General features: G+C 39.8%; 1 protein-coding gene across 2 annotated transcripts in view; it reads left to right on the forward strand.

The window, feature by feature from the left end:
• The first annotated feature begins 12790 nt into the window (after window positions 1-12790).
• Dnaaf9 (dynein axonemal assembly factor 9) overlaps window positions 12791-27654 on the forward strand; it is a 148049-nt gene continuing 133185 nt past the window's right edge. For both annotated transcript variants that reach the window (XM_063248769.1, XM_063248770.1), the window contains exon 1: window positions 12791-12979. In XM_063248769.1, coding sequence (XP_063104839.1) covers window positions 12897-12979 — 83 coding nt within the window. In that variant the 5' untranslated portion in view covers window positions 12791-12896. The remainder of the gene's footprint in view (window positions 12980-27654) is intronic.

A 27654-nucleotide genomic window follows, 5' to 3' on the forward strand; every position in this document is an offset into this window, starting at 1 on the left:
TGAGAGATGGAGGAAGGAGAAGGGAGAAGAGTGGAAGAGGATAATAAAAAAAAATTAAGAGGCCAGGTGTGGTGGTGCATGCTGTAATCCCAGCACTCAGGAGGCTGAGGTAGGAGGATTGTCACAAGTTCAAGGCCAGTCTGAGCAACATAGTGATCTCAAGGGCAACCTGAACTGCATAGTGAGACCCTGTCTCAAAAAAAGAATTAAAATGTCATGCACATGTACCAACTCCATATGATGAATGCAATCATTATATACTACAAGCATGCACTAATAAAAAATAAAATAATTCTTAGTCATAAAATTTCCAAAATTCTTGTAATTTTCTGCACTACTTGGATGTGTTTACCATTACTTTTGTTTGAAGTGTGATTGTTTTTCTCTCTTCCCATCTTGCAAAAAAAAAAAAAAAGCGGGTCTCTGCAAACCAATTAAGCAGCAGCTAATACTTTCTATGCCTTTGAGCTGTGTAACTTAATATTTGGATACTTGACAATTTGTTCGATTATGTAATGTTGATATGTATTAATGTTACCTCAAACATCTGGTTATACTGTCTGGGACTATGTGGTAACAGTTCTGTGGGAGAAATAGTTTATCAGTGTTAACAACTTGTAAAAACTTTTAATTTTTTTAGCTTGTAAAACTCAGTGTGTCCTTCCAGGGGGAGCTCCTGAGATTCGTGCCATGTTGGACCTTAGGCCACTGGGAAGCCAAGCAAGCACCTCCCCTCCTTGGTAAGCACTGGCGGTGTGGCAGACTGCAGCCCTTCCAGGGGGAGAACCACCAGCAGCTCCTGAGATTCACGCCATGTTGGAACTTAGGACGCTATGAAACCAAACAACCAGCCTGCCTCCTTGCTAAGCAATAGTGAACCTACTGATGCACAGCCTAGAGTCAAACATTCCACTTCCCCTACCCCACTTCTTCTGTCCCGTCCCCCCACCCCCCAGCAAAGGGAACCAGAAATCTGAGCATCTTCTGGGAGGTTGACCATAGCAAATAAGGGGGATTTCCTTCTACCATCTCTTTGAAGACAAATATTTTTATTACTGTTTTGCTCTATTCTGATTAATGGTGCTGCTCTATTCAATATTCTGTTTTGATAAGTTCTATAATATTCTGTATTTCATCTCATTTTGATATACGTGATTGAAAGAACAACTATTATAAAGATAATGAAATATACTATGATACCTATTACTGTTATCCTGTTAACCTGCTGTGAAGTTCTGTACCAATTTCACTGTATGATCTTAGTTGGCTTTATTCTGTCTTATTCTGTTGTATTTTACCACTTTCAAAATAAAATTAAAAAAACTCAGTGTGAAAGCTCTAACATCTAAATAAATGGTGGAATGTGTTTATTTTTTATTTAAAAAAATTTTTGGTAATGAGGATTGAACTCACCTCATGCTGAAATGCATTTATTACAGAAAATAAATAAAATATAAAATGAATAAACATTCTATAGTATTATAGTAAGGTATGAGCCTTATTATGAAGTTTTATGGTTCTTAATCTAAACTTAACACTTTATATTTCTTCCTGTTAGGAAAACAAAGTCTACACACTCCTAGCGATGATATGCACAGACTACACAGTGAGTTGGCCTCCCGCAGCCTTTGAAGAGTATTAGTAGAGTCAAGTCATTAGCATCCTCCTCAGTTATTTTAAAAAAATGGTTGCAGTATTAGTGACAGAATATATTAGAACAGTCACCCCATTCTCCCTTTTTCTAAACCTCGACAAGGGTTTGCTTTTTCCTTTTCCACGTACTGTATGGCACGTGCATGTACTGTGTGTAGTTATGTACTTTGTATTAATGAAATCTACTAATCTGTTTTGTACTTCTTATACTATTGGGTATCTACAATTAAAACATTTACTCGGGTACTGAATGAATTTAGGGAAGTAGTTTAGCAGCACAGCACCTCCTGGTGAGTGCAAAGCCCTGAGTTTGATTTCTAGTACCAAAATAAAAAAATAAAAAAGAAAAAGAAATGAATACAGTTAGTCTTACTATTTTTAAAAAATAAAATAAAATACCAGTCATGATGGTGCATGTCTGTATTCCTAGCTACTCAGAAGGCTGAGACATGAATATCACAAGTTTAAGGCCAAGCTGGGCAACTTAGCAAGACCCTGTCTCAAAATAAAATAAAAAGGATTGGGAACACAGTTCAATACTAGAGCACTTGTCTAGCATTGTGGGTTAAATCCCAATACCCCCCCTAAAAAAATAGAAAAAGAAAAAGAAAACATTAGAGATTGTGATATGCTCACCAAGTCCATCTCTCCAGTTTGAGAAATAGCTGCTCTTATCACTTTATTCTTTTGTTGCAATGTATGCAGTATTGGTTCGTTTGTGTCTTTTAATTCTCATTATATTGCAATATTCCTTGTAACTCACTGCCATTATATTGCGATATTCCTTGTAACTCATTGAATCTTGTTTCTAAAACCTACCCATGTTCATCTATTTTAATTACTGTATGACTATTCCACATCTGATTTGCTTTTTACATTTTATCTTCTTTTGATGAGTAGTAAATCCCCTTCCTGTTAATTTTATCATTCCAAACATTGTGACATAAACCTTTTTAAATTTACCATACATGTTCCTACATGCTAGCTTCTTTAAAAATGGAATTGCTGGGTAACAGGGACATACTTGTATCTCCTACTTTAGCAGATATTACTGAATTATTGCCCAAAGTATTTATATAATAGATCTTGCTTATTTGTGATGGATATACTCCAACACCTCCACTGCTTCTTGAAACTATAAATAGTACTGAACTCTATACTGTTTTTGTACATGGATATATCTATAATACAGTACAATTTATAAATTAGACACGTAAGAAATTAACAATAACTACTAATAAAGTAGACCAAATATAACAATATACTATAACAAAAGTTATGTGACTATTGCTTTCTTCTCCCTCTCAAATGTAGTATTATACTGTGCTTGCCTTCCATGTTTTGGTGTGAGATGAAATAAGGTACACATTGTGATGAGTGTTAGGCTCTAATGTAAGAATTGCTTGAATACAGGTATTGCAATACTGAGATATATGACAAGCACAGGGGCTACTAAGTGACTGATGAGCAGAGAGAAGTTATTGTATTGTATGGAGATAAAAGCATAATTCATGTCCTGAGCAGGATGGAACTAAATAGTGCAACATTTCTTTTTCCTTTCTATTTCTTTTCTTTTGATACTGGGAATCAAACTCAAGACCTTGCACTTGCCAAGCAGGCACTGTGCCACTGAGCTATATCCCCAGCCTGATAGTACAAGATTTTATCATGCTACTCAAAGCAACTTGAAATTTAAAATTTATGAATTGTCCATTTCTGGAATTTTTCATTTACTATTTTAGATAAACCAAAAACTCAGAAAGTGAAAGCACAAGTAAGGATGTGTATGGGGTATAGCTCAGTGATAAGAGATTTGCATGATGCCCTGGGTTCTGTCTCTAATATCATAGAAACAAAATCAAATAAAACCCTGTGGATAAGGGAAGGACTACTGAGCATTAATGCAAGAAAAAGAACAACATGGCCATGCAAAGACTTACAGATAAATGTTTGCAGGAGTTTATACATAATAGCCTCAAACTGGAAGTAGTTCAAGTATCTGTCATCTAGTAAGAGGATAAACAAATTACGTTATGTCTAAACTATAAAATGCTACTCACCGGCAAAAGTAAACTACCACTAGACGTGTAACAAGATGAATGAATCTCCAAATCACTATGCCGTTGCCATTTGTACAAATTTCAAAAGCAGAATAAACCAATCTATGGCTACTAAAATCAAATTGTTATCTGCAGCGGGGATGAAGATTTGACACAAAAAGTCTTAGAAAACTTTCTATGGTCATGGAAATGGTCCTGATCAAGAGGGCAATGGGTATATAATTATATATATTGAAATTTTTTGTTGGCCAACCATGGTGGCATAGACCTATAGTTCTAGCACTCTGGAAGGCTGAGACAAGAGGATCATGAGTTCAAGTCCCAATCTCAGCAAATTAGCGAATTAGTGAGAACCTGTTTCAAAATTTTAAAAAAGATGGCAGGGGCTACTGGTGGTGTAGCCCAGTGTGCAGGTCCTGGGTTTAAACTCCAGTATCAAAAACAAAAAGTCAAATAAAATGAACTATATATTTAATTATTTGGTATACCTCTCCCCTGCTGGTGAGCGGCTGTGAGCATGGCAGGCTCCGAGATTTGCACCACGCTGGAACCTGGAGCGCCGGGAAACTAAGCACCCCCCACCACCACCACCACACACACACCATGAGCAGCTAGCTATGAGCCTGGCTGCGCAAAGAATCAAACATCACATCTTCTCCCACCCCACCCCCACCCCTGTTAGCAAGTGGGAGCCAGTGATCTGGACATTCCTTGAGAGGTTGTTGACCATAAGCAATGTAGCAAATAGTGGGGATTTCCTTCTGTCATCACTTTGAAGGCAAATACTTTTATCCCAGTTTTGCTTTGTTCTAATTAATGGTGTTATTTTAGCCCGTTTTGTTTTGTTGAACTTCAGTATACATAAAAGTATGAACAGCAAGTTTGAAGAGAACGAGAGACTCTACGACAGCCATTAGTGACTTACCTATTGTCTGGTTTTGAAGACCTAAAACATCTTCCTCATTCTGTTCAGATTAGTTTTTTTTTTTCAGATCAGTTTTATACTATGTTGTTTTGTATGAATTCTCCATATGTGAAGACACGGGCAACTATTTGGAAGAAAACATGGGATAATATGATGGATAGTGAAGATCTCAGGTCATCTAGCTTTGAAATTTATATCTCTTACATTGCTTTCTTATGTCCTATTTTGTTCTGTTTTGTTGTGTTTAATTTTACCCCCTTTAAAATAAAAAAGGAAGTCATACCTCCAAAAATATTATTTGATAAGATCCTTATTGTGATAGTTAACTACGTCAACCTGAGTGAGAAACACCCAGCGAAACTGGGTCAGCACAGTTCTGGTGTAGGGAAGAGATTCACTGAGGACAGAAGGCCACCGTCGCCAGAGTGGAATGAAAGGGAAGCAAAGGAAGAAGGCTGGCTTCTGTGTCTCCAGAGGAACACCCGTCCTCAACCTCACCTGGGACATCGCCTTCTGGCTTTCAGCCAGACCCTTTGGCTTCCTGATGCGGACTCTGGTGGGACACCCTGAGCTCCAGGCCTCAGGCTGTGTCCTGGATCTCCAGTGCAGATGACCCCTTGCACTTTTCCACACCTGCCTCTGCCTGGCCATTGTAAGCCAACCTTGAATATCACTATATCTGTATATCTTGCATTAAATCTGTTTCTTTATTAATCACTGACTGATACACTCACTAAATAGATTATATGTAGTAAGGTCTCTAGATTTAGCAAATTAAAAAAATGATTTCAGCTGAACTCCCATCTAATTGAGGTTACATCTAATTGCTTAGTTATGTGTACATTGATCTAAAAGAAAAAATTTTACATGGAATATACACTAAAACTGTATTTTTATTATAAGTAAATTATCTACATTATATATTTCTTTTCTTAATTTACATTTTTCTGACCCATTTTAGTTAAGCATTCCTTATAATTTGTTCATACAACTCCTTGCAGATAAAACTTATCCTTATGGTCTGAATCTAGATGTCCCCAAAGCTTCGTGTACTCATAGGTGGGCCTTTTGAGAGGTGGCTGGATCATGTGTGTGATGGTGGAGTGTGTGATATTAGGGTTAAGGATATGTGATAAGTGAATTGGTTTAACATGGATGTGGATAATGGAAGCCCCAATTTGAATGTGGGTGGCACCACTCAAAAGGCTTGTATCCTGGATGGGATAAAAGGGCAAGGCAGGCTTGATGCTTACGACTGCTGCCTCCTATCTGCTCTCCTATGAACTGTTTCTCCTCTTCCATGCCATCTTCCCTTGGAGCCAGCCACCTATGAACTGAAACCTCTATAAACTGTGAGTTGTTTTATCCCTGGATGTCAGGTGTTTTGTCTCAGCAATAATAAAAGTAAATAAGATACCCATGCTAATTTCACTGTAGCATAGCTTCGACAGTGGCCACATCTGTCTTATTGCATTATTCTGTCCACTGAACACTTACTAATTAGAAGCTGGGTAAGGTTGCACATGCCTGTAATTCCGGCACTTGGGAAATTAAGGCAGGAGGATCACTGCAAGTTCCAGGCTAGCCTGGGCTACATGGTGAATTCAAGGTCAGCCTGAACTACATAGCAAGACCCTATCTCAAAAAGACAAAAAAAAATCCAAAAAAACAATTTACTAATTAGAACACATGCTCAGCATTAGCATAGTTGGCAGTATGAATCTAATGTGTTTGTCTTAGTTACTTTTCTCATTGCTGGGACAAAATACCCAACACCCACAATATGAAGGAGGAAAATTTTATTTTAATTCACAATTTGTAGGGTTTTCTGTTCATAGTCGGCTGGCTCCAAGGCAGGGTAGCATGGCAGAGGGGCATGGCAGAGGAGAAACAGTTCATGGTGTGGTAGACAGAAGCCAATAAGCAGCAAGCAGCTGCACCAAGTCAGCCTTCTTTATGTCTCTTTATATCTCATTCAGGCTACAAATTTAGTGATTGGTGCCACATATACTCAGGGTGGGACTTCCATTATCTGCTCCTTTATTACTCCTACTATTATACCCTTTTTTTTTTTATCGCTACCAGGGATGGAACTCACAACTGCCTGCTTGCAAGGCAGAGGCTTATGCCGCTGAGCTAAATCCCCAGCCCTTAGTATTATACCCTTAATCCACCTTCATACACCCTAATCCAGCCACCACACCTATGCTCACAGGAGGCTTTGGGGGACATCTAGACACAAGTCAAAACAATTTTTTAGGATAAAGTTAACAGCCATGAAAATTGCTCTTTAAATTTGGTTTCCTGAAGCAAATAACATCTTTCACGGCATGACTTACTTTATCCATACTTCAGGATTATGTTGCATCTCTTTGTCAATAACTTTCAAAAGCAGTGTAGCTCAGTAGTAGAGTGCTTGTCTAATATGTACATGGCTTTGGGTTTAATTCCCAGGACCACACACACATACACACACGTGCACGTGCACACACGTACATACACACAAAACAATTTACGAACATTTTGTCTCACTGGCTGGAGGCAGTTCCCAGAACATCACTGGAATCCTGTTTCTGAAACCACTCTCCATACAAAGTGATTCTGGAGGTAAAAACCTTGAGTTCTCAGAGTCTAACAGTTACCTGGATATCAGTGCCATGGAGATGTCAAGGGCAGATGTCACTCTCCTCCCTCTACACCTAGAGCTGGTTGGAAGAGGATAGATATCGCCTGCCTAAATCTGGTAACTTTCCCATTTATGTGCCTTCTTTGTGACTGAGACCACACAAAGACCAGGCCATCCTGTTAAAACACTGTCTACAGACGAAGTAGAACATTATGCTTTCACTTACTTGCGTGAACTAAAGAGAGCTAACAAGTTTCTGAATATAAGAGAATTGAAGAATTCTGAATGTCAGCAATATGACAAAAATCTTTTCATTGTTCATTTTAAACAGTATAAATGCTGATGGGAAAGATTAATTTTATGACAATTGTTTCAACCAGTAAAGACATCAGACAGTGTTTGGGCAGCATTATGTAGACCACTCAACAGTTTCCACAAGATCATTCATGTTTTATTTCAATGTTGAGTAAATATTGTGTAAACACTTCTTACTTAAGATAGGGTCTCGCTAAGTTGCAAGGCTGGCCTAGAACTGGCAATCTCCCTGCCTTACGTTCCCAAGTCACTGGGACTATAGATGTGTGCCACTATATCAAGCTCTAAACTTTTATTTCTATCCTCGCTATCAAAGGCAACAATTTTTTTCATTAACCTCTAACTCAATAAGAGATTTGCTGCAACAACTTACTCTTGTTTCTGAAATCTCATCTGGAAGAAATTTTGCTCAAAATTGCCTTACAAGAAAGCTTTTCACAACAAAAATTGTGTACGAGAAAGAAAAAATTTTCTGCATGTGATTACTTATATCCATAGCCTACCTATAAAATGTTGAGGTACTTAAAGCTTTATAATTACTGCAATAGTAAATGCAGCTATTACAGTATTAATTACTGCAATAAAACTTTGTCCTGACAATTGAAAATTTGCTTACAATTTTGGAATTAAAAAATGCTTCTGGTAGCGATATGTTCAGAGGCATCTGAGCTAAAAGACAGGGTGACAGGTCATTAAAATTTCTGTGATTTTTATTTGAATCTTCCTTAATAAAAAATTTTGCCATTTGATCACTTCCTTTAGTAAAAGTTGAGTAAATCACACATCTGTTCTACCATTTTCAATATTGAATGAACATTTGCATAGTACACAGAGATACAAATGGACATTTCCCTCATTTAACCTATTTGTACTTAGAAAATTTATGAAATTCACACTTGCATTTTGGAATCTGGGGGCTCAAATACATACAAGTAAAAATATCAGGTAACATAACTGATTTAACAAGACAATTTGATGGGAACAAATAGCATAGTCAACAAATTGTGTTGTGGTAACTGGATACCCACAGCCTGAAGTGACATTGAACCCCTTCTTATCACAGTATAGAAAACTTAAGTAAAAATGAATGAAAGACCAAAGTGTAAGAGAGAAGACTAAAAAAACTCTCAGAAGAACCCAGGCCTGGTGGCACATTCCCAGCACAGTGGTGGGTGGGGGTCAGGAGTGAGGTAAGGGAGGAGGATTGTTGTGTATTTCAGACCAGCCTGAACTATATAATAAGACTGTGTCTCTAAAAACTAACTAACCAAACCTACAGAAAAATAAACAAACACATCTCTTATGAGAAACACAAGAGTAAATCCTCATGACGTTGGGTTAAGCAATAGTTTCTTAGTTGTGACACCTAAAGCAAAAACAAGAACAAAATAGAAAAATCAAATGTTACAAAAATTTAAGTTTGGTACTTCAAAGGGCATATATCAGGATTATAAAAAGACAATGTATAACCAGGAATGGTAGTGCATGCCTATAGTCCCAGCACTTGGGAGGCTGAGGCACAAGAATTGTCATATGAGTTCAAGGCCAGCTTGAACTACAGAGTGAAACCCTGTTAAAAAAAAAAAAAAGACATTATACAGAATGGAAGGTAAATTTTTTGCAAATCATCTATGATATGCAACTAGAATATATAAAGAGCTATTATGACTTACATTTAAGACAAATAGCATTTAAAAAAAAACAAAAAATCTGGACATAGTGGTACACACCTATAATCCTAGCACTTGGAAGGCAGAGGGAGCAGGATCATGGGGTGAGTTCAAAGCCAGCTTGGGGCACACAGGGAGCTCAAGGGCAGCTAGGACACATTAAGTAAGAACCTATCTCAAAACAGAAGGGAAAAAAGACAAAAAAACTGAACAGACATTTTTTGAAAGAAAATATACAAATGGCCAACTGCAACTGCATATGGATCAATAGCTATCATGCAAATACAAATTCAAACTATAATATCACTTTATATCCACAAAAATGACTATTACCAAAAAATAGAGAATGAGTATTAGGATGTGTAGGAATTAGAACACTTATGTATCTTCCTATTGGGAATATAAATGGTGCTGTCTCTTTAGGAACAATTTGGAGTTTTGTCAAAAGACTAAATAGGGCTGGAGATTTAGTTCAGTGGTGCAGTATCTGCTTGGCAAGCGTGAATTCCTGAGTTCAATTCCTGGTAATCCCCTCCCCAGAAAAAGACTAGTTTCCAAGTGATTCAGCAATCCACCTCAACATTAATATCCAGGAGAAATAAAAGCATATGCTTACACAAAAACTTTTACACAAATGTTCATAATAGCATTACCTAAAAAACAGAAAAAAAACTGTCCTGCAAATAACCCAAATATCCATTAACTGATAAATGGATAAGCAAGATACAGTATGTAATAGAATACAATTCTATTATTTACCAGATAATATTCAAAAATATTTTAGATAATATTCAAAAATAAAAAGGAACAAAATTCTGATCCATGTGACAACACAGATAAATCTTAATAAATATCACACTAAATAGAAGCCAGGGACAAAAGACCACAATATGTATGTGTCTTACTTACTTTTCTCTTGTTGAGTCAAAATACCCACCCACAAAGAAGGGGAAGGGTTTATTTAGCTCATAATTTATAGAGGTTTCAGTCCATAATGGGCTGGCTCCAAGGCATGGTGACATGACAGACAGGCCTCAAAGAGGTCAAAGAGTTCATGTAGGCAAAAGGTAACAAAGGAAGCAAGAAACAAGGCAAGCCTCTTTCTGTCACTTATATTGTACCCAGGCTACCAAGATTAGGGTGCTGCCAAACCAATTAATGGAGTGATTTAGTAATCACTCATCCTTAATCCTGAATTGTACCATACTGAAAGAATTTTCGGCACGGTTAGAAGACAGGATATAAAGTAAAATGGCCTTTATTGTAAGAATGTGGAGAGAGAACCCCCAACCACTGAGGTCTGGTGTTCTCTCTGCCAGACACAGTGGTGTGGGGGCATACATGTAGCTTAGGTTTGGGGTGGAGCCTAAGGGACATTACTGATGCACAGATAGCCCATTGGAATTCATTTCTGCCACAGATAAATTGCTTAGGGGTGGGGAAGGTGACCTTCCGCCTCCCAGTGCTTCCCACCTACAACGTCCCCTGTAGGGCAAAATCCTTTCACATACTCTAGATTCAGCCCTCTAAAAAGCCCACCAATGACTACATAAGGCTTTTGTGGGGACATTCAGACATAATCCTGATTAAATGAATGTTTAGAATAGGTAAATTCAGAGATACACATGATGTTGGAGAGAAATGGAAAATGACTGCTAGTAGGTAAAGGGTTTTCTGTTAGGATATTAAAATGTTCTAAAAATGATTGTGATGATGGCTGGGCATCACCACTTTGTTTATATACTCATTCGATTGTTTTGAAAAATTGATAATAGCAGGTTGGGCGTGATAATGCATGCTCTAACTCAGCACTTGGAATCTGAAGCTGAAGGACTGCTGCAGGTTCGAGGCCAGTCTGGGCTACATAGTGAGTTCAAGACCAGGTTGGGCTACACGATGAAACTCTGTCTCAAAAAATTAAAAACAAAAACAAAAACAAAAACAAACGAACAAAACTTATAAAAATTAGTAATTGCAAACACAGCAAGAATTGGAAAGGTTGTATCTGATAAATCTCAAGGTTGAGTCATTACATCTGAAAAAAATCCACATTCACACCCAACTGTAAATGTCAGTTGAATTTTGAAAGAGTTGCAAACTTTGAATTTGCTTATAAACAATAAACAGAATTCAGTTTCTGGTGCAAAAACAACAAAAACAATGAATTTCTCACATGCTTGCCACTCACATGTTTTTCTTTTTTTTTTTTCCCCAAGAAGTTGAAGGATTTAGCGGTTTGTCAGGTACGTTAGTGGTCACTGGAGCAAGCCAGCTGAACAACGCAGATCCTTTAGAAGTATGGACAGGGGTGTGACACAGAAGCTGATTGGCTATTACCTAGAAACCCAGCGCTGTCAACGATTGGCTAACTTTCAGGGACTGCCATTGATTTTCTTTCAAAAACTGTTAATGACTGGCTGATTTTGAGAAACATAAACCCAGAGTGAGACTGTCGCTGATTGGCTAATTTTCAGAGTTTGTGTACTGAGGTGTGGTTTTCTCTAAATAAAGGTGGTTATTCATTCACGACTTGGGATTTGAGTAAAAAAAAATCTTTTCCTTCCTTGAATATGAAAAACATTTATTCCTACAACTCTTCTGTTAGTTCGTCCTCAGCTAAACCTTCAGAAGACACTATAGGGATTGTAAGGATTTTCATGTGTGTAAGGAGGATTTTCGCCAGCGGTTGTCATTTAAGTAAGTCAAGCGCCAATTACTGTGGTGCAAAAAACAGCCCTGGATAATTATTTTAACATCGTAAAAAAAAATGTAGAGAGGGTATAAGAATCCTGACAAAAAGAATCCTATGTCAATACATGACACAGACGAAATCATTAGATAGGTCCTGTATATATAGAATGCCTAGTAACCTTGTCAATAAAATATTTTCCTCTATATTGCACAGAAAAGGACGGAAGCGATTAAGTTTCTGGGCTTGGGCCCCGCAGCCGGAAATGGATCGAACCAGGATCTAAATAGCGAAGGGCAGGATCCTCCGGGACCCTAGGGCTATGAACACTTAACGTCATGCCTTGCTATGCGCTGAATGCGCATTGCTAACCCCAGGCCAGCTTGGAATCGGCTGGGTGTTTGAGAGGTGGGTACGACACTGAAGAGCAACACGCGAGAAGACAGCCGCGAGACACCCTCGCGGGAGATCCCGGGAGGAAAACCCGGATCGGAGGAGGGAGGTGGGGGCCTCAGTGTAGGTGCAGCGGAATACTACGCCGAAGGCGAGAGCCTGGAGGCGGGGCTGGGACGAGGCCCCGCCCCCGTCGCGTGCGTGTACGCGGCGGGGGCGCCGCACAGTCCTACGGGGTAAGGGGCTGAGGGCAAGGTACATCCCTGCCCGGGCATCCCTCATCCCGGGAACCCCAGTCTCCAGCGTCTGGCCCAGCTGCCTTGCGGCTTAAGAAGGGTGCGGCTCCACTGCAAGGCTGTACGCCGCCCCCACCCCCACCCCGGCCTTCTCGACGCCCCACAAGCACTCCGTGCGTGCGTCCGCTCCGCCCCGCCCCGCCCCGCCCCGCCTCGCCCCGCCCCCCACCGGCACGCCCCCACCCCGCCCGGCCGCCGCGGGCCTGGAGCGGCATCACGGGCCTGCTCGACCCTCGCCGTGGCGCTGCGCTCCTCCGCTGGACGTCGCCATGGACGTGTACCCCTCGCACCAGCTAGGGCTGCTCCGCGCCCGGTTGCCTGGCGGCCCCGGCCGCGGATCGCCTTCCGTCAGGTACGCGGGGCCGAGGCTGCAGAGGGGCAGCGGGGCTGGGGACGCTGGTTTTGGGGTCCCGCGACGCCTCCCACCGCAGGGCGTGGCCCGACATGGCTTCCTTGCGGACCAGTCTTGAGGACGGTTACTGAAGGAACGTTTTCCCGGACCGGCGCCATCTGTAGGGGCTCCTGGGGCTGGCTCCTGGCAATCCCACAATGGTCCCCGCGGAGACCCCATTTTGTGACATCTCCACAGCTATAGCGCTTTCCTCCCAGAAAGAGTCCCTTGTAGAGAACCCCCCCGGGGACTTCCCCGTAACTCACGTGCCTGCGGGCCCCCCCCCCGCGGTTACCTTTATAGACACTTCCCTCACACAATAGGTCTCCTATAAAGAACCTCTAATGAGTGTCCCTCAGAAGCGGCGTGCCTTGTAGCCCCGCGATGGTAGTCTAGAGCCTTTGCTTTTGACAGCGGCTTCTCTCAAGATTACCCCCGCCCTGCATGTATGCGGACAGCATCTTCCCCATTGCAGGATTCCCACTTCCCCTCCCCCAACCCTTCCCTCACTCCAGATAAGAGCTTGGATTGTGGAGAAGTGGCTGTCATTTGGGGAACAGGAGAGAAAACTAGCTGGATGGATAGAGAAAAAAGGTCCAAAATCCCTGAAATGCCAGGCCCATGAGCCTAGACGCAGAGTCCCTGGTTAGCTCGGTAATGCCAAGGATCTGCTATTGGGGAGAGGCTACTGCCTGTGTCTTTGGGGCTGACCTTGATACAATAGTCTAGTTATTGTTTGTGACGGGGAGCTGGTATGGGGTCGCTAGCAAAGTATGGAGGGTGGGATGATGGAGGGGTTGCAGCGGAGACCTTGGGGAGAGAGAGGGAGCGAGTGAGCAATGAGCTTTGGTACTGCTAAACTGTCATTAAACCGGAAAAAGGATTTCTTATTTGTTCGCGTTCTCTTCCTTCTAGGCACTTAGCAAAGCAAATGTGGCATTGTTCCCTGTTCTCTTGAAAGGAGATTGTCAATGTTAAATGCCTTTTCCTATATTGTTATGGTACTTAAGGTAGTCTATGGTCTACATGTTAATATGGTTTTTGGTTTTTTGTCTTTTTAAGACAGAATCTCATTACACAGTTCAGGCTGGCCTTGAGCTCACTTGGTGGCCCAGGCTGGTTTTGAACTCATGTCTCAGCCTCCTGAGTGCTAGGATTACAGGTGTGAGCCACCCCCAGCCCCACCCCCTGAGTTCAGTAGACCCAAATGCATGAAATACAAAAACAAAAAACAAACAAACAAACAAAAAAAAAAAAAAAACCACTTAGAATTTTGACCCTATTTTACTTCCCAGCATTCCTTCCCACCCAGCAGCCCCCCTTACCCCACAACTAATGCGAGTTGGTTGAATGAATAAAGGACAGAAGAGTCCTGGTTTTCTTCTAATTTGACATCATGTGAATTTCTTTACCCTTTAAAGCAGTTCCTTCTGGATATAGTTTAAGTGTTTAGCTATTGTGGCAACTATCTCCAGTCCAGCCCAACGTTTCTGTCACACGTTTTAACTGTTTGAAAGTATTTCAACTTTGTATAAAAGTTGCAGAGGATACTTTAGTACTGGGAGCAGCCATCCATTAAATCTGGGTTCTCTGTAGACTTGGAGTTTATTCTAGATTATTTTGAGCTCAGCAATCTTGATTTGAGTTTTTAGAAACTTCTAGGGTGAGCAAAGTCAATTTTGTGGTGGATAATTGCTGCTTTCTTTGTTTCTAGGAGCATGGCAGTATGTTTTTTTTTCAAGGTAGGGTTTTATGTTAAAAAGAAATATGTTGGCTATTAGTCACCCATAACTCTGAATCTTTCATCTGCAGTTTGAATGAAACTTGGTAGATTTTAGACAAGGGATAGTGCAAGTAGTAACACCAAAGCCTGGCTGGTTTGTGCCTTTACTCTCCTTTCCATACCTTTTTGTAATTGAGCATGATTTTCTTATCTACTGAAGCCTTCCCACCTTTCCAGCACTTTTGACAGTGAACTTCCTAAGTAGCTTTGGGCTTAGGCTTTTCCTGTCACCTGTAGTTGGTCTCTTGGCAATCTTTGACTCCTAAGTGATGAAAGAAGCAGGCTGAACTGGTGAAGTTACATTCCTAAAGATATGTACATAGGCTTTGCAAGAGTGTGGTTCTCTTCCAGCAAGGGAGCTCATTTTCACAGATGGGAAATGGAGATTAAGAGTTAAAATATTATTGCTCAGAATTAGAGGCTGCTTTTTTAAAGATATGATAGTCATCAGTGATATCTATCTGATATTTTTGGTGTCTGTCTCTTGTGCACATACTAGAATTGTACTCCCATATTCTCAGGCAGGTTAAATGGATCGTCTTCAACTGAAAGTGAAAGATGGAGAATGTTAAGTTTTTTGTGGCACGGTAGAGAAGCAAAGGCAGAAAAAAGGAAAAAAAGCCTTTATTGTGGGCATAGGTGGACTGCAGAAGAGTGCAAGATCCCTTCAAGGCAGACAAGTCACAGGCTTTTTATTTTGACAGGAGGTAGAGTTTGAAGGTAGGGGGCAGAGTGACATATTGACAGCTGATTGGGGGTGTGCCTGTGAAAAGCAAGAAGTTCAATTTCAACTTGGAAGAAGAAACCAGAACTTAGTATTGAAGGGACTCAGTGTCATCTTTAGGGTCCAGTGCTATGTTGGGCAAGCACCACGCTGAGCTTTGCAGAGCTTCATGTGGGTGCAACCCATTATTCCCATCTTTTGGTTGTTAGGGGGTAACAACTCTCTTAAACTGTTTCCTGCTGAATGGGGGAGTCCTGGTAGGGACTGATGTAGTTGCTGGGATGACAGGTATTGTCCATATATATAGAAGCTGGTGCCTGTGGTGTCAGCCAGTATGGGAAGTTCTCAGGTAGAGAAGGCCCATATCCTGGATTGAAAGAGTTTTGAAAAAAGTTTAAATAGACAAGGAGCTATAAACCAAAAAAATAACATATAGGGTGAGAGGTTCTGCCAGAGGGAAAAGGTAGGGGCCCAGCCTCCTAGGGAAGACCGGGTGGAAAAATCCTGGTGAGAGGCCTCCTTGATTTTAGAGGTAATGTATTTATGGATTTTTACCTTATCCATTACAATACCTGATTAGCAAAGTAACATTTTTTTTTCTAGCATGGGATGGGTTCCTCCTTTTATATCTAACTCATGACATTTTTTATTTATCTTTTGATTATGTTTTTCTGCAGAATGTTTTGGACCAAGTTAAATTGAGACCTGTACTAATTAAAATTAACCTCTTGCTATCTATTAAGATCAGTTAAGTCTCCTCAGGATTTGTGGAGAGAGGCTCTTAATTCTTGACAGTATCAGCTGTTAGGATGAGTCATGGCCATTGCTTGACCAAGTTGTTTTTTGTGAAATCTTTGGATTTTTTTTCTCTTGGTAACTCTCCTTGGGCACGTTACATATCGTAGATCACACTTTTTTTGTGGTCCTATAGACCATAGAATAGACCAGAAGACCAGGAACTCAGAGAGTTATGGGGTATCGTTGCAGAGGTTCTTTTTTTATATCCTGGGTCTTCATTGACCTCAGAGATCTGTATCTAAAATATTGGTTGTCCTCCTAGTCCATCTATCTTTTTAGTTTTTAGTCTTCAAATATCAGCTGTTGAACATCCAGAAGAAAAGATTGATAACATTATAGTGTAATAAGGCAGTAAACTTAAAATTATTATCTGATCTGAGGAGCAAGCACCTTAGAACATTAAAAACAGCTGTTATTTTTTATCAACCATGGATGTACTAGTATTTAAACCATGGATGTACTAGTATAACATTAATATTTACATATTTTTCACAGAAAATTTGAAATCAAAACCATACATAATACTGTGTTATGACAATTATGACATTTTGTAACAATTTGAATTTGCATTTTGACATAAAATATCCCTTTTAGTTAATCATCCCTGTCATTAATATGTAAGAAGCTTTTGCCTAACTTGTTTATCTTTAGTAGGATGTACATCTCATAAGTTTTTGTGATAGACAGAGGGATGAATCTGAAACAGAATTTTGTCAGACAATCTGTGTTTTTTATTTTTGGAAGACCTGTACATATGGAAGCATGAATATATTAATACACTGTGAGGTTAACAGCAATCTGTCACAGCCATATGAAACCTTTGTATCAGAGTATCTTTAAATCAAAAACCTTATTGTATTATTTCTTATGATGATGACCAATGTGAATGTAATGCAATTAATATATTTTTACAATTTTAGTTGGGATGTCTCCCATAAGGCTATGAAGATCATTGGGACCTCTGGTCAATGAACAAGAACTGGTTAAATGTTACCAGGTGGCTGCTTTCTTACTTATCAGTTGAAGTCCTCCCTACCCTAAGGATTTTGTTTAATTATCTTAATAAACTTACGAAAAACCCAATCACAACTTTTGACACTATTTTTGAACAGTGAACATTATTTTTGAATCTCAAGTCATGATACATAAACAACAATCTAAATTTACACAACCAAGTATAGTATCATTTTGATCAGTTGGCAACTCAGGTGGAAGCATGCTTTTAGATGTATAACCCATATTAAGTTGCAAACAAATGATCCAAAAATGGAAAAAAAAATTGTTGAGCACAAATAAAAACAGCTGTTTATGGATATGACAAACCAAGGAACATATATAGACAGCCTGTACAGATTGGACAGACATGGAAACAGATACACAGCTTACCAGACAAATACTTTATAAAATTAAAGCACACTCAAATATATTTGGCCAATTTGAATTATAACTCTTACAGTTTTTACATTTGTAATACAGATAGACTAGTTAGATCAAGTAACAGATCTCTTATGAGAATCAAAAGGAATAAAACCACTTACATCTGTGAAAGCAAAGACAGTTATTAAAGCAAAGACAGCTATTAGGAGGTCGTAGGTATTAATTATAAATTGGAGCTCTTTTATATAGTCGTAGGGCTCTGTGGAGAAGGAGCTTAGTCTATGAGGTGTTTGGGATAGGTCAGAAAGAGAAAAGGGACATGAACACAGATTAAGCCTTTAGGACCTGTTACCTTGCAGAGAGAAAGGAGAGGTTGGGGCAAGCGCCATGGTAAAGGTGGTTGGGGTAGAGATAATGGCAGTGACGTGTGAATGGAAGGTGGCAGCAGGCAGGAGGGACTCAGGATGATGGAGTCTTGAAGGGATCAGAAGGCGGTGGAGGTTGGGAGGAGTGCAATCAGGTAGGATAGGCAGGAGGGGGAAGTGGTGATGGCCGGGTGGAGGAGGAGCAGGAGGGAGAAGGCGTAATGGGGAGGGTGGAGAAGATGGCAATGGAGAAGAACACGAAGTTTCTTGGGGATATGGAGAGGGGGACAAGGCAGAAGGAACATCATCCATGGGGTCAGTGGGGTCATTAGATGGGGGGATTGGCAATGTGGAGAGGGCCAAAAGAGACTGGTTTGCTCCACATGCCCAAATGAGGGACGGGTGTGCCCTAAGAGAGAAAAAAAAAAAAAGCCTGGCCATAAGGAATCACTAGCCAGTATGGTAGCAAAACTTGTCTAGATCACAAAGGGTGGCATAATAGAAGGTAAACGCCCCCCTCCTGCCCCTGGCCACTGGTGGACATTATGGAGCTTGTGTCTTTTTGGGAGCAGGAAGAAATATTTTCCATTGTGGCTGAATAGAGGTAAGCTGGAGGCTACAAAACCCGAGCCACAATCCCCTTGAAGAGTGATCACCCTCCTTAGGATTGTGTGAGAGAGAGATCCCCAGCACCTGCACCCACCAGTCATCACTGAAGGAACAAGGGGGGTCCCAAAGGATGTGGTGCCACAGGACATTGGAGGAAATCCTGATGTGAGCTCATGATTTAGACAGGAACCCCAAAACCGAGAGGTGGCTCACCTGTGAGAATTGAGGTGGATCAGTGTTGGTTGGAGGCTAGTAATGCCAGTGGCAGAGACAAGAAAAAGGGAAAATAGGGTGAGAAAAAGCAGAGAGGCAACTCATTGTGGTAGGGAGCTCAAACTGGGGGCATAGCCCCCAAGAGCCACTCACTCTGTTGATCCGAGTCATGGCACCAAAAATGTTAGGCTTTTCTGTGGTGCCATAGAGAAGCAAAAGTGGAAAAAGAAAGAAAGGAAAAAAAGCCTTAATTGCAGGCACAGGAGGGCTGCCGAAGAGTGCAAAATCTCTCCTAGGCAGATGAAGCCACAGGCCTTTTACTAGGTTTGACGGGGTGGAGTTTGAAGGGGCAGGCAGAATGACATATTGACAGCTGATTGGGGGAATGTTGGCATTGTGTGAAAAGCAGTGGTTCAATTTCAGTTTGGAAGAAGAAAGCAGAATTTAGGTTTGAAGGGACCTACTGTTGTCTTTAGATCCAGTGCCAAGTTGGGCAGGCACCACGCTAAGCTTCACATGGATGGACCCCATCAGACAGGTGTTTCAAATTTGAAAAGAAAGAAGATGTAAAGTTCATCCAGGAGAACAGGGAAGCACGAGTTGAGGGAGGAATTGCTTCAGGAGTCCTCAGCACAGAAGTGCCTATTTGGTGTTTGTGATTATAAATGTAAGGTGAGACCCAGTTAGCATAGTTGTCTGCTTTCTGTGCAGTTGTGTTGGACAACTTGAACGCGTGTGCTGTGGGAAGGAATGTCAGGAGGATAGAGGGCAACACTATTGGAGAAGATTCAAGGAACTAATAGGCGAAGACAGTGGTACAAAATGAGATTAGTGTGAATTAAGCTTAGGAGTGGTAATAATGAGAGACAGTGATCCAGAGGCTAAAATCTTTAGGGAATTAGGAGGCCTGAATGATTTAGGCCTCCTAATTAGGGACAATAAGGAGAGATAATGAGTGGTTATCATATGATGGCATGAATTATCCAATAAACACAATAAACTATCCAATAAACACATAATCAGTACTAAGTATGAATTGGTATTATTAGGTATAATAAAATACCACTGTTACTATTTATTGAATGAATAGATAATAATTGCAGGTCAATCTGTGGATTATGTTAAATTTCATGGGTGTTCAGAGAATGAAGTCACGTTTGTGAGCTAGGTGGTAAGCAAGTGGTTTATGATAGTGATGCTCTACGGAGAGCACTGAGTGACACTTAATGAGACCTTAATGGTTATCATATGATGGCATGAATAAACTATCCAAAAAACCATAAGAACCAAAGGGTATGAGTTTCGAGGTTAAAAGGACTCACGAAGAATCCTGTGCAATATTCATGCCAGGGCTTGGGGTGTGGCTCAGTGATAGAGCACTTGCCTAGCATGCTGGAGGCCCAGTACTGGGGCACGCAGGGGGCGGGGATTGTGTTGGAATTGAAAGTTAGAAGATAGTGAAGCACAAAATGTCTTCTGAAGGGAAATGGGTTCTCATTCAGGATTCCAAATCCAGCCAGATTCTCAGACAGATGTGAGGAAAGGAAAAATATACTGCAAATATGCAAGATCTCAAAATTTTATGAAGGTACTACTGGATGATGTGCTTTGACAGTCTGTTTAAAGGATTCCTGGGCTGGGGCTCCTCTTTTATCGTGTATAGAAAGAATGTCTTCTTTTTTAAAAGACTCATAAGGAAGAACTTTTCTTGTTACTCCTAGAAATTACCAATGGGATGGAGCCTTTCTTTTTTTCTTTTTGAGACAGGATCTCATATGCAGTTCAGGCTGGCCTTGAGCTTGCTTTGTAGCCCAATCTGGCCTCGAACTTGCAATGATCTTCCTGCTTCAACCTCCCAAGTGCTGGGATTACAGGGGTGTACCACCACACGTAGCTGATGGAGTCAATTTTAATTGCCATTTGCTACTTTGCTTGCCCTAGTGTTTAGATTAGTGTGAGACACATAATCAATACTAAGTATGAATTGGTATTATTAGGTATAATAAAATACCACTCGTACTATTTATTGAATGAATAGATAATAATTGCAGGTCAATCTGTGGATTATGTTAAATTTCATAGGTGTTCAGAGAATGAAGTCGCATTTGTGAGCTAGGTGGTAAGCAAGTGGTTCATGATAGTGATGCTCTACGGAGAGCACTGAGTGACACTTAATGAGACCTAGTCTCACATAAATAAATAGATCAATAAAGAACACCTTAGCCTCGCATGGTGACATGCTCCTGTAATCCCAGCACTTGGGAGGCTGAGGCAGATAATTGCAAGTTTGAGACCAACCTGGGCTACAATGTGAGCCCAAAGCTAGCCTGAAGCACATAGTGAGACCCTGTCTCAAAAAGAAAAAAAAGAAAAAAAAAATATATAGAGAGAACATGTACATACATGTATATGCAATGCACACATGCATGTAAATACACATACCAATACAAATATGCACACATATGTCAGTACACACATTTGTGATAGTGAATTTGCATATGAAAATGCACATACATGTCAAAACAAAGCACATCAAATTGTACACATCACATGTCAGTTGCCCAGGTATGTCAAAATGTGTCACAGGTCCGTTGCACATGTAAGAACATACGTGTCATTAAGAATACACACGTTGGGGCTGGGGATTTAGCTCAGCAGCATAAGCACCTGCCTTGAAAGCAGGCGGTTGTGAGTTCGATCCCTGGTACCGATAAAAAGTTTAAAAAAAAAAAAAAGAATATACACTTCAAAGTATGCATGTCTAACTATGTGTCAGAACACACAAGTCAAAACCCATCTACATAAAAATGTACATGCATGTCCATACTCTCACACGTGCTAAAACACACACACACATAGGGAAGACAGTGTACTGTGGACTGTTACTTTGTGAGTATCCTGGCATTGATACTGCACAGTATCTTGACAGTATTTCCTGTCTTTGGGGCTGGTTTCTAATGTTGTAATATTTAGAGAAGGGAAAGCAAATGATGGGAAATGTTTTGTCTTGAGGTTATACAGCTTAAGTTACTGTTTATGCCTTGAAATTTGAAAAAAGAAAGGAAAGGAAAAGCAGGCCGTGCAGCTTGGGTTCTTAAAACTGGTATCTCTGATTTTGAGCCCCAGTTTGAGGTTCACTCATTTGGCGTGCTTTTAACTTTTTGTTTTAAAATAATTTTAGATTTTATATGAGTTGCACAGATGGTGCAGAGTATTCCCATATACCTGTTGAGTTTTTTTTTTCCAATGTTAACATCTTACATGTAACCTTGAATACTGATACAATTAAGTATGCTGGTATAATAGTTTACTTAGTAAACTTATATGTACTTGGGATTTAATGCTAGGCTTTATTTGAATTTTCCTAGTTTTCCCATATCTTTTTGCTATTGCAGAATTCAATCCAGGATTCTACATTTTATTTAGATCTGGCATGCTTTTAATAGCAAAGAAGTGAAGGAAAGTAACTGTGAGTGGATTCTGAATGAAGACTTGTGAAACTGACTTTACAGAGAGCAGATTGTATGAGGAAATGCTTATAGAAAGCTGTAGAAAAGGAGGGGACTGGGGATTTAGCTCAGCAGCATAAGCACCTGCCTGGCAAGTGCTAAATCATGAGTTCAATGGCTGGTACAAAAAAAAAAAAAAAAAAAATGGAGGGAAAAGGAGAAAAATGAAAAAAAGATGTTTACAATGGAATGTGATACATAGACTTCTATACAACACTTTCCATTTGTGGTGGTTAGCATTTTCTGAAATTCTTATTTGTTTATTTAGTACCAGGAATCAGACTTAGGACCTCACACTTGCCAGGCAGGCACTGTAAACCTGAGCTAAATTCCTGGCTCAATATTTATTTATTTAACAGTATTGGGGATTGAACCTAGCTCATTTTTAAAAAAAATTTTTTTTTAAAAATTTTGAACAGGATCTTGCTATGCCACCGTGTCAGGTGGGCATGAATTTGCTATCCTCCTGCCTCAGCCTCCCCGAGTGCTAGGATTAGATGAATACCTAGCTGAAGTTCTTGAATTTGGTTTGTAGAATATATTAGGTACATCAATTAATGAAATATGTATCAACATGAATTGGAACTAGACATGAATTTTAACCAGTGACCTATCAGGAATTATAGTTAACAGGTGGTAACAGAAGCCTGGCAAAGGTAACTATCAATTTTATTCTCTTGCAAAAGATATATCTAGAGGGTAGTAGGCCAGTCTGAGTATAAAGGCATCAAGGAACCAGCCCTTTTCTGTGTTTGTATTTTGCTATTTTTGGCAATTGGCTTTTGTCTTTACCATGGTTCCATGGTCCCAAAATGACTACGGGAACTCCAGCCATCATGTCTGTCAGATAAGAAGTGGAAAAAAAAGTATTCCTCTTAGTTGAGTCAGGTTTTTTATTGTGTTTTGTTGGTTTGTTGGTTTTGAGGCAAGGTCTCACTGTGTAATTCAGGTTGGCCTCAAACTCACAGTGATCCTCTTGCTTCAACCTCCCAAATGCTGAGAGTACATGCCAGGGCATCCAGCAGTTTCCTTTGTAGAGCTTTCCTAGAAGCTTCTCCCATAATGACTGCTCATATGTTGACTCATTGGTCAGCTCGAAGTAAAAGGATTCAATCTGTACATTAGTAAAAAAGAAGGAGGGAATGGATACAAATCAGGCAACCATTTGTGTGGAATAAGAGTTACTTTTCCTTGATTATTTATGGCTCTAGTGAACTTCATGAAAGTATTAGGAGAAAATGACAGTCATATCTTATCTGTATGTGTGTGTTCCTCCAGCCTGAGTCACTTTATAATTGGTGGTTGACTGTGAATTGGCCGTGATGACAGCATTGACTTCGCTTTTTCCATTGAAAACTTGATCGCTGTAACCAAGACATCAGTGGAAAGGGTTATTGCCTTGCCACATGTTCTGATTCTTTGTCCAAGTTTCTAGTTATGTGAGGGGAATAAATAATTTCAACTTTCTACTTTAATGCATGGCTATCTTTCTTAAATCTGAAGTGATCCTACAATAAAGTCATTTTAATCAGTATCTAAAGTCTAGATTAATGCTGATATAGGTCTTGTTACTCCTGTTGAAAGCTGAAAGTTAAAAGAACTGTTTAGTGAGCATTCATACATTCGTAGTTATATCTAGATTCTATACTTAATATATTTGGTATATTTGACTTAGTACATGTATGTCCATTCCTCTCTCTACCCATTCCTTTTTTTTTTTTTTTCTTTTTCTTTTTGAGACAGGATCTCACTATGCACTCACTTCATAGCCCAGGCTGGTTTTGAACTTGCAACAATCCTGCCTCAGCCTCCCAAGTGCTGGGATTACAGGTATGCTCTACCACCACGCCTGGCCCCATCCCTTTTTTTAAAAATGCTTTTTGAAATAAATTGTAGGCATCAGTATGCTTCAACCCTAAACATCTCCTGGGATGATTTTGTATTAAGAGTGCGCTCACTGAGTGTAGTGGCACATACCTATAATCCCAGTAATTTTTTTTTTTTTGTCTTTTTAGAGATGGGGTCTTGCTATGCAGTTCAGGCTGGCCTTGAGCTCACTTTGTAGCCCAGGCTGGTCTCGAACTCACAACGATTCTCCCACCTCAGCCTTCTGAGTGCTAGGATTACAGGCGTGAGCCACCATACCCGGCTATTCCCAGCAATTTTGGAGAAACTGAGGCAGTTTGAGAACAACCTAGGCAACATAGTGAGACTATCTCAAAACAACAACAAAGAAAAGAAAGAAGAAAGATTGTTTTCTGTTGCAAATGACAGAAACTCAAAGAATTTAAGTGAAAAAGGGAATGTATTGGCATGCTTGTCTGGACGAACACTGGGGAGTTAGGAAGAGCTCCAAGGTAGTGGGGCCTCAGTATTGGGACCAAGACTGTTACTGAGTGGTTGCTTCTCTTAGTGCTGTCTTTCATTTCTGCATCTATTTGGCTGCCTTTTTTCGGGTGAACATCCCTTTCTCAAGTCAGAGGTGGTTTTTATAGCTCCAAACTCCAGTCATCCTATATCACAACCCTAAAGGCCATTCTCATCTAGCTCTAAAACAGATGTTCCTGGGAAGGACTTCAGATGGTCTACCTGGCCTGCCTCTGGGTAAATTGGGACGGCCAGGAACAGGCACAGGGCATGTTACTGAGGGCATGGAGTTGGAAAGCATACTGAATGAAGTGTGGAGCTTCCCGTTCTCTGAGGCAGGCATAGTCCTAGTACTTGATTAGTAAAGTGAAACTACAAATGTAAAAGTTCTTTATAGAGTAATAGTATATTAAATCTGTTAGTATAGTAATGTAACAGTATTACTTTATGCACAAGTAGGGTTGTCCCAGAAATGCAAGAACTGTTATTAGGAAATCTATTAACAAAATTAAGAATAGCAGGTCCCTCCCCCAACATCTGCTTAAGACTTAACACTCATTCCTCATTTAACCAGCCAGTATAATAAGAGCTCCCAGGTTCAGCTCTTACCTACTCAGTTGGCTTTTAACACAACAAAACAGAGTGATGTTATTAAAATGTAGGTAATTTCATGTAACTTTTCAAAGTATTCCAAGTAAAAAGCTCAGATCGTCTGTCTAAGACCTTAGTTCTCTGTTCTCTCCACATCCACACGTAATTTTTTTTAACTTGCTGTTAATTTCTTGCTGCTCTCTTCCCCATTCTCTACCATTCGCACAGGTCCCAGGTCACTCCCTTTCAGCTCCTTTGCTCTTGCTATGTATTTTAGATCTTATTTCAAGTTCTTTCCTGATTTTTCTATTTAAATCTAATCTACCTTCCTCCTATGACTCATAACTTCCTATTTACCACCATGTGACAGATTTATTTTACTTACTGTTTTATTTCTCCTCCCTTTTACCCTTCCCCATTAAAAATGTAAGTTCTGAGATTTTTGTTATAGAAATTTTTGTTCTTTCTCTCTTTGCTAAATCTGTAGTGCTCTCCAGTGCCAAGCACACAGTAGGTACTTAGTAAAATCTTGAATTAATGATTTGGAATAAAGCTAGAAGAAAATTTAAGACAATAGAAAAATATATGAATGCTAAAATTATAGTTTAGCAAGTGTAAACTTTGAAAAATGTAATGGACTCAGTATTACATTCAAAATGGTAACCCAAAAAAGGATAAAATACCTAAGAGTCAACCTACTAAGAATGTGTAAGACATGTTTTATAAATGAAAATATAAAACTTGATATGAGTATTAAACAAGAGAGGAAGGAAAAGAGAGACATATGTTTCAGATTCAGTATATTTGTTTTGTTTTTTGAGGCAGGTTCTCGGTACAGACTGGTCTTGAACTCACTATATAGGCTAGGATGGCCTTTACACAGTGGTGCTCCTGCACTCAAGCCTCCTGAGTGCTGAGATTATAAGCATGTGCCACCATGCCCAACCAGATTCAGTAGGATTATAATACAGATTCTCAGCAGAAATTTTTACAGAATTTATATTTCAACCTGAAGAGTAAAAAGCCATGAACCTTTTAAAAAAAACAATGATGTTAGGAGTTGCCTTATGAGCTCTAAATATAATCTTTGCACTAGAAAGTTCAGTAGCTAGCATACCTTAAAGCTGTGATTATTTTTTTTAATATAGTATTCTTTTTTATCAGTACTGGGGATCAAATTCATGACCGCCTACTTGCAAGGCAAGTGCTTATGCCACTGAGCTAAATCCCTAGCCCCTTAATATAGTATTTCTGGGAGAATAGATTTAAATAGCTTAAATAGAGATTCAAAAATTAGGTGCAGCTATATATAACACATACCAAATTGCCATTCTATATCAGGGGATTAAAAGGCTCAATATGTGGTATTGGAACAACAAAATATAATTAGAGCTAGATGTGGTGGCACATGTCTGTAATCCCAGCACTCAGAGGCTGAGGCAGGAGGATCATTGTGAGTTGTAGGGCAGCATGGGCTACACAACAAGACCCTGCCTAAAAAAAAAAAGACCAACTGTGAAGCAAAATAAAAAATCCTGTGAAAATACAGTTAGAATCTTATTTCATAAAGTAAAACAAAGTAAAACATTCCAGGGCCAGTCATGGTAGTGTTCTAGAGGCTGAGGCAGGAGGAGGCCAGCCTGGGCTACATAGTGAGTTCAAGGCTAGCATAAACTGCATCATGAAACCCTGTCTCAAAAATAAATAAATAAAATATAAAAAATGAAACATTCCAGAGGAATAAAGAGCTGGAAAAAAAAAAAACCCTCACACATAAATCAATTACTGGTATACTTGCTTTGTTTACAGTACTTTCATATCACACTTATATAAGATGGAAGATAGAAAGAATAGAGGTGGTTATTTTGAATTCAGAAACATTGTACCTACAGCTAATTTTATTGTCAGGAAAATATTGAGGAATAGCAAAAAGAAAAACTTCAGAAACAGGGTGCCTGGTCACTCTGATTCTGCTAATTAACCTCATGCTATTAATCTTTACTTAGCCTTGTGATCTTGGATCTGTTCAGGTGTTGGTTTCTTCATCTTATGTCCATCATGTCCAAATTTGTAGTCTAAACTCAAGGAAAATCAGAAATAAGTTGTAGTATGAATGTAGCACATTAGATATAAACTGTTGAGTTGCCCAATTCTACATGTGTTCTAAAAGTGGAAATTTGTAGTTTTGGGCAACCACAGGCCTACCCAAGATGTGCCAGTCATGCTTAAGTAGACCTGGAAATACACCATTATGTGGAGATTTGTTGTGCGTTTGATAATTTCTTTTGTGAAAAATGATT

The sequence above is a fragment of the Cavia porcellus genome, unplaced genomic scaffold (genome assembly GCF_034190915.1).
Source record: "Cavia porcellus strain 051 isolate PalLab524CR breed Dunkin Hartley unplaced genomic scaffold, mCavPor4.1 scaffold_5, whole genome shotgun sequence".
Taxonomy (NCBI): Eukaryota; Metazoa; Chordata; class Mammalia; order Rodentia; family Caviidae; genus Cavia; species Cavia porcellus.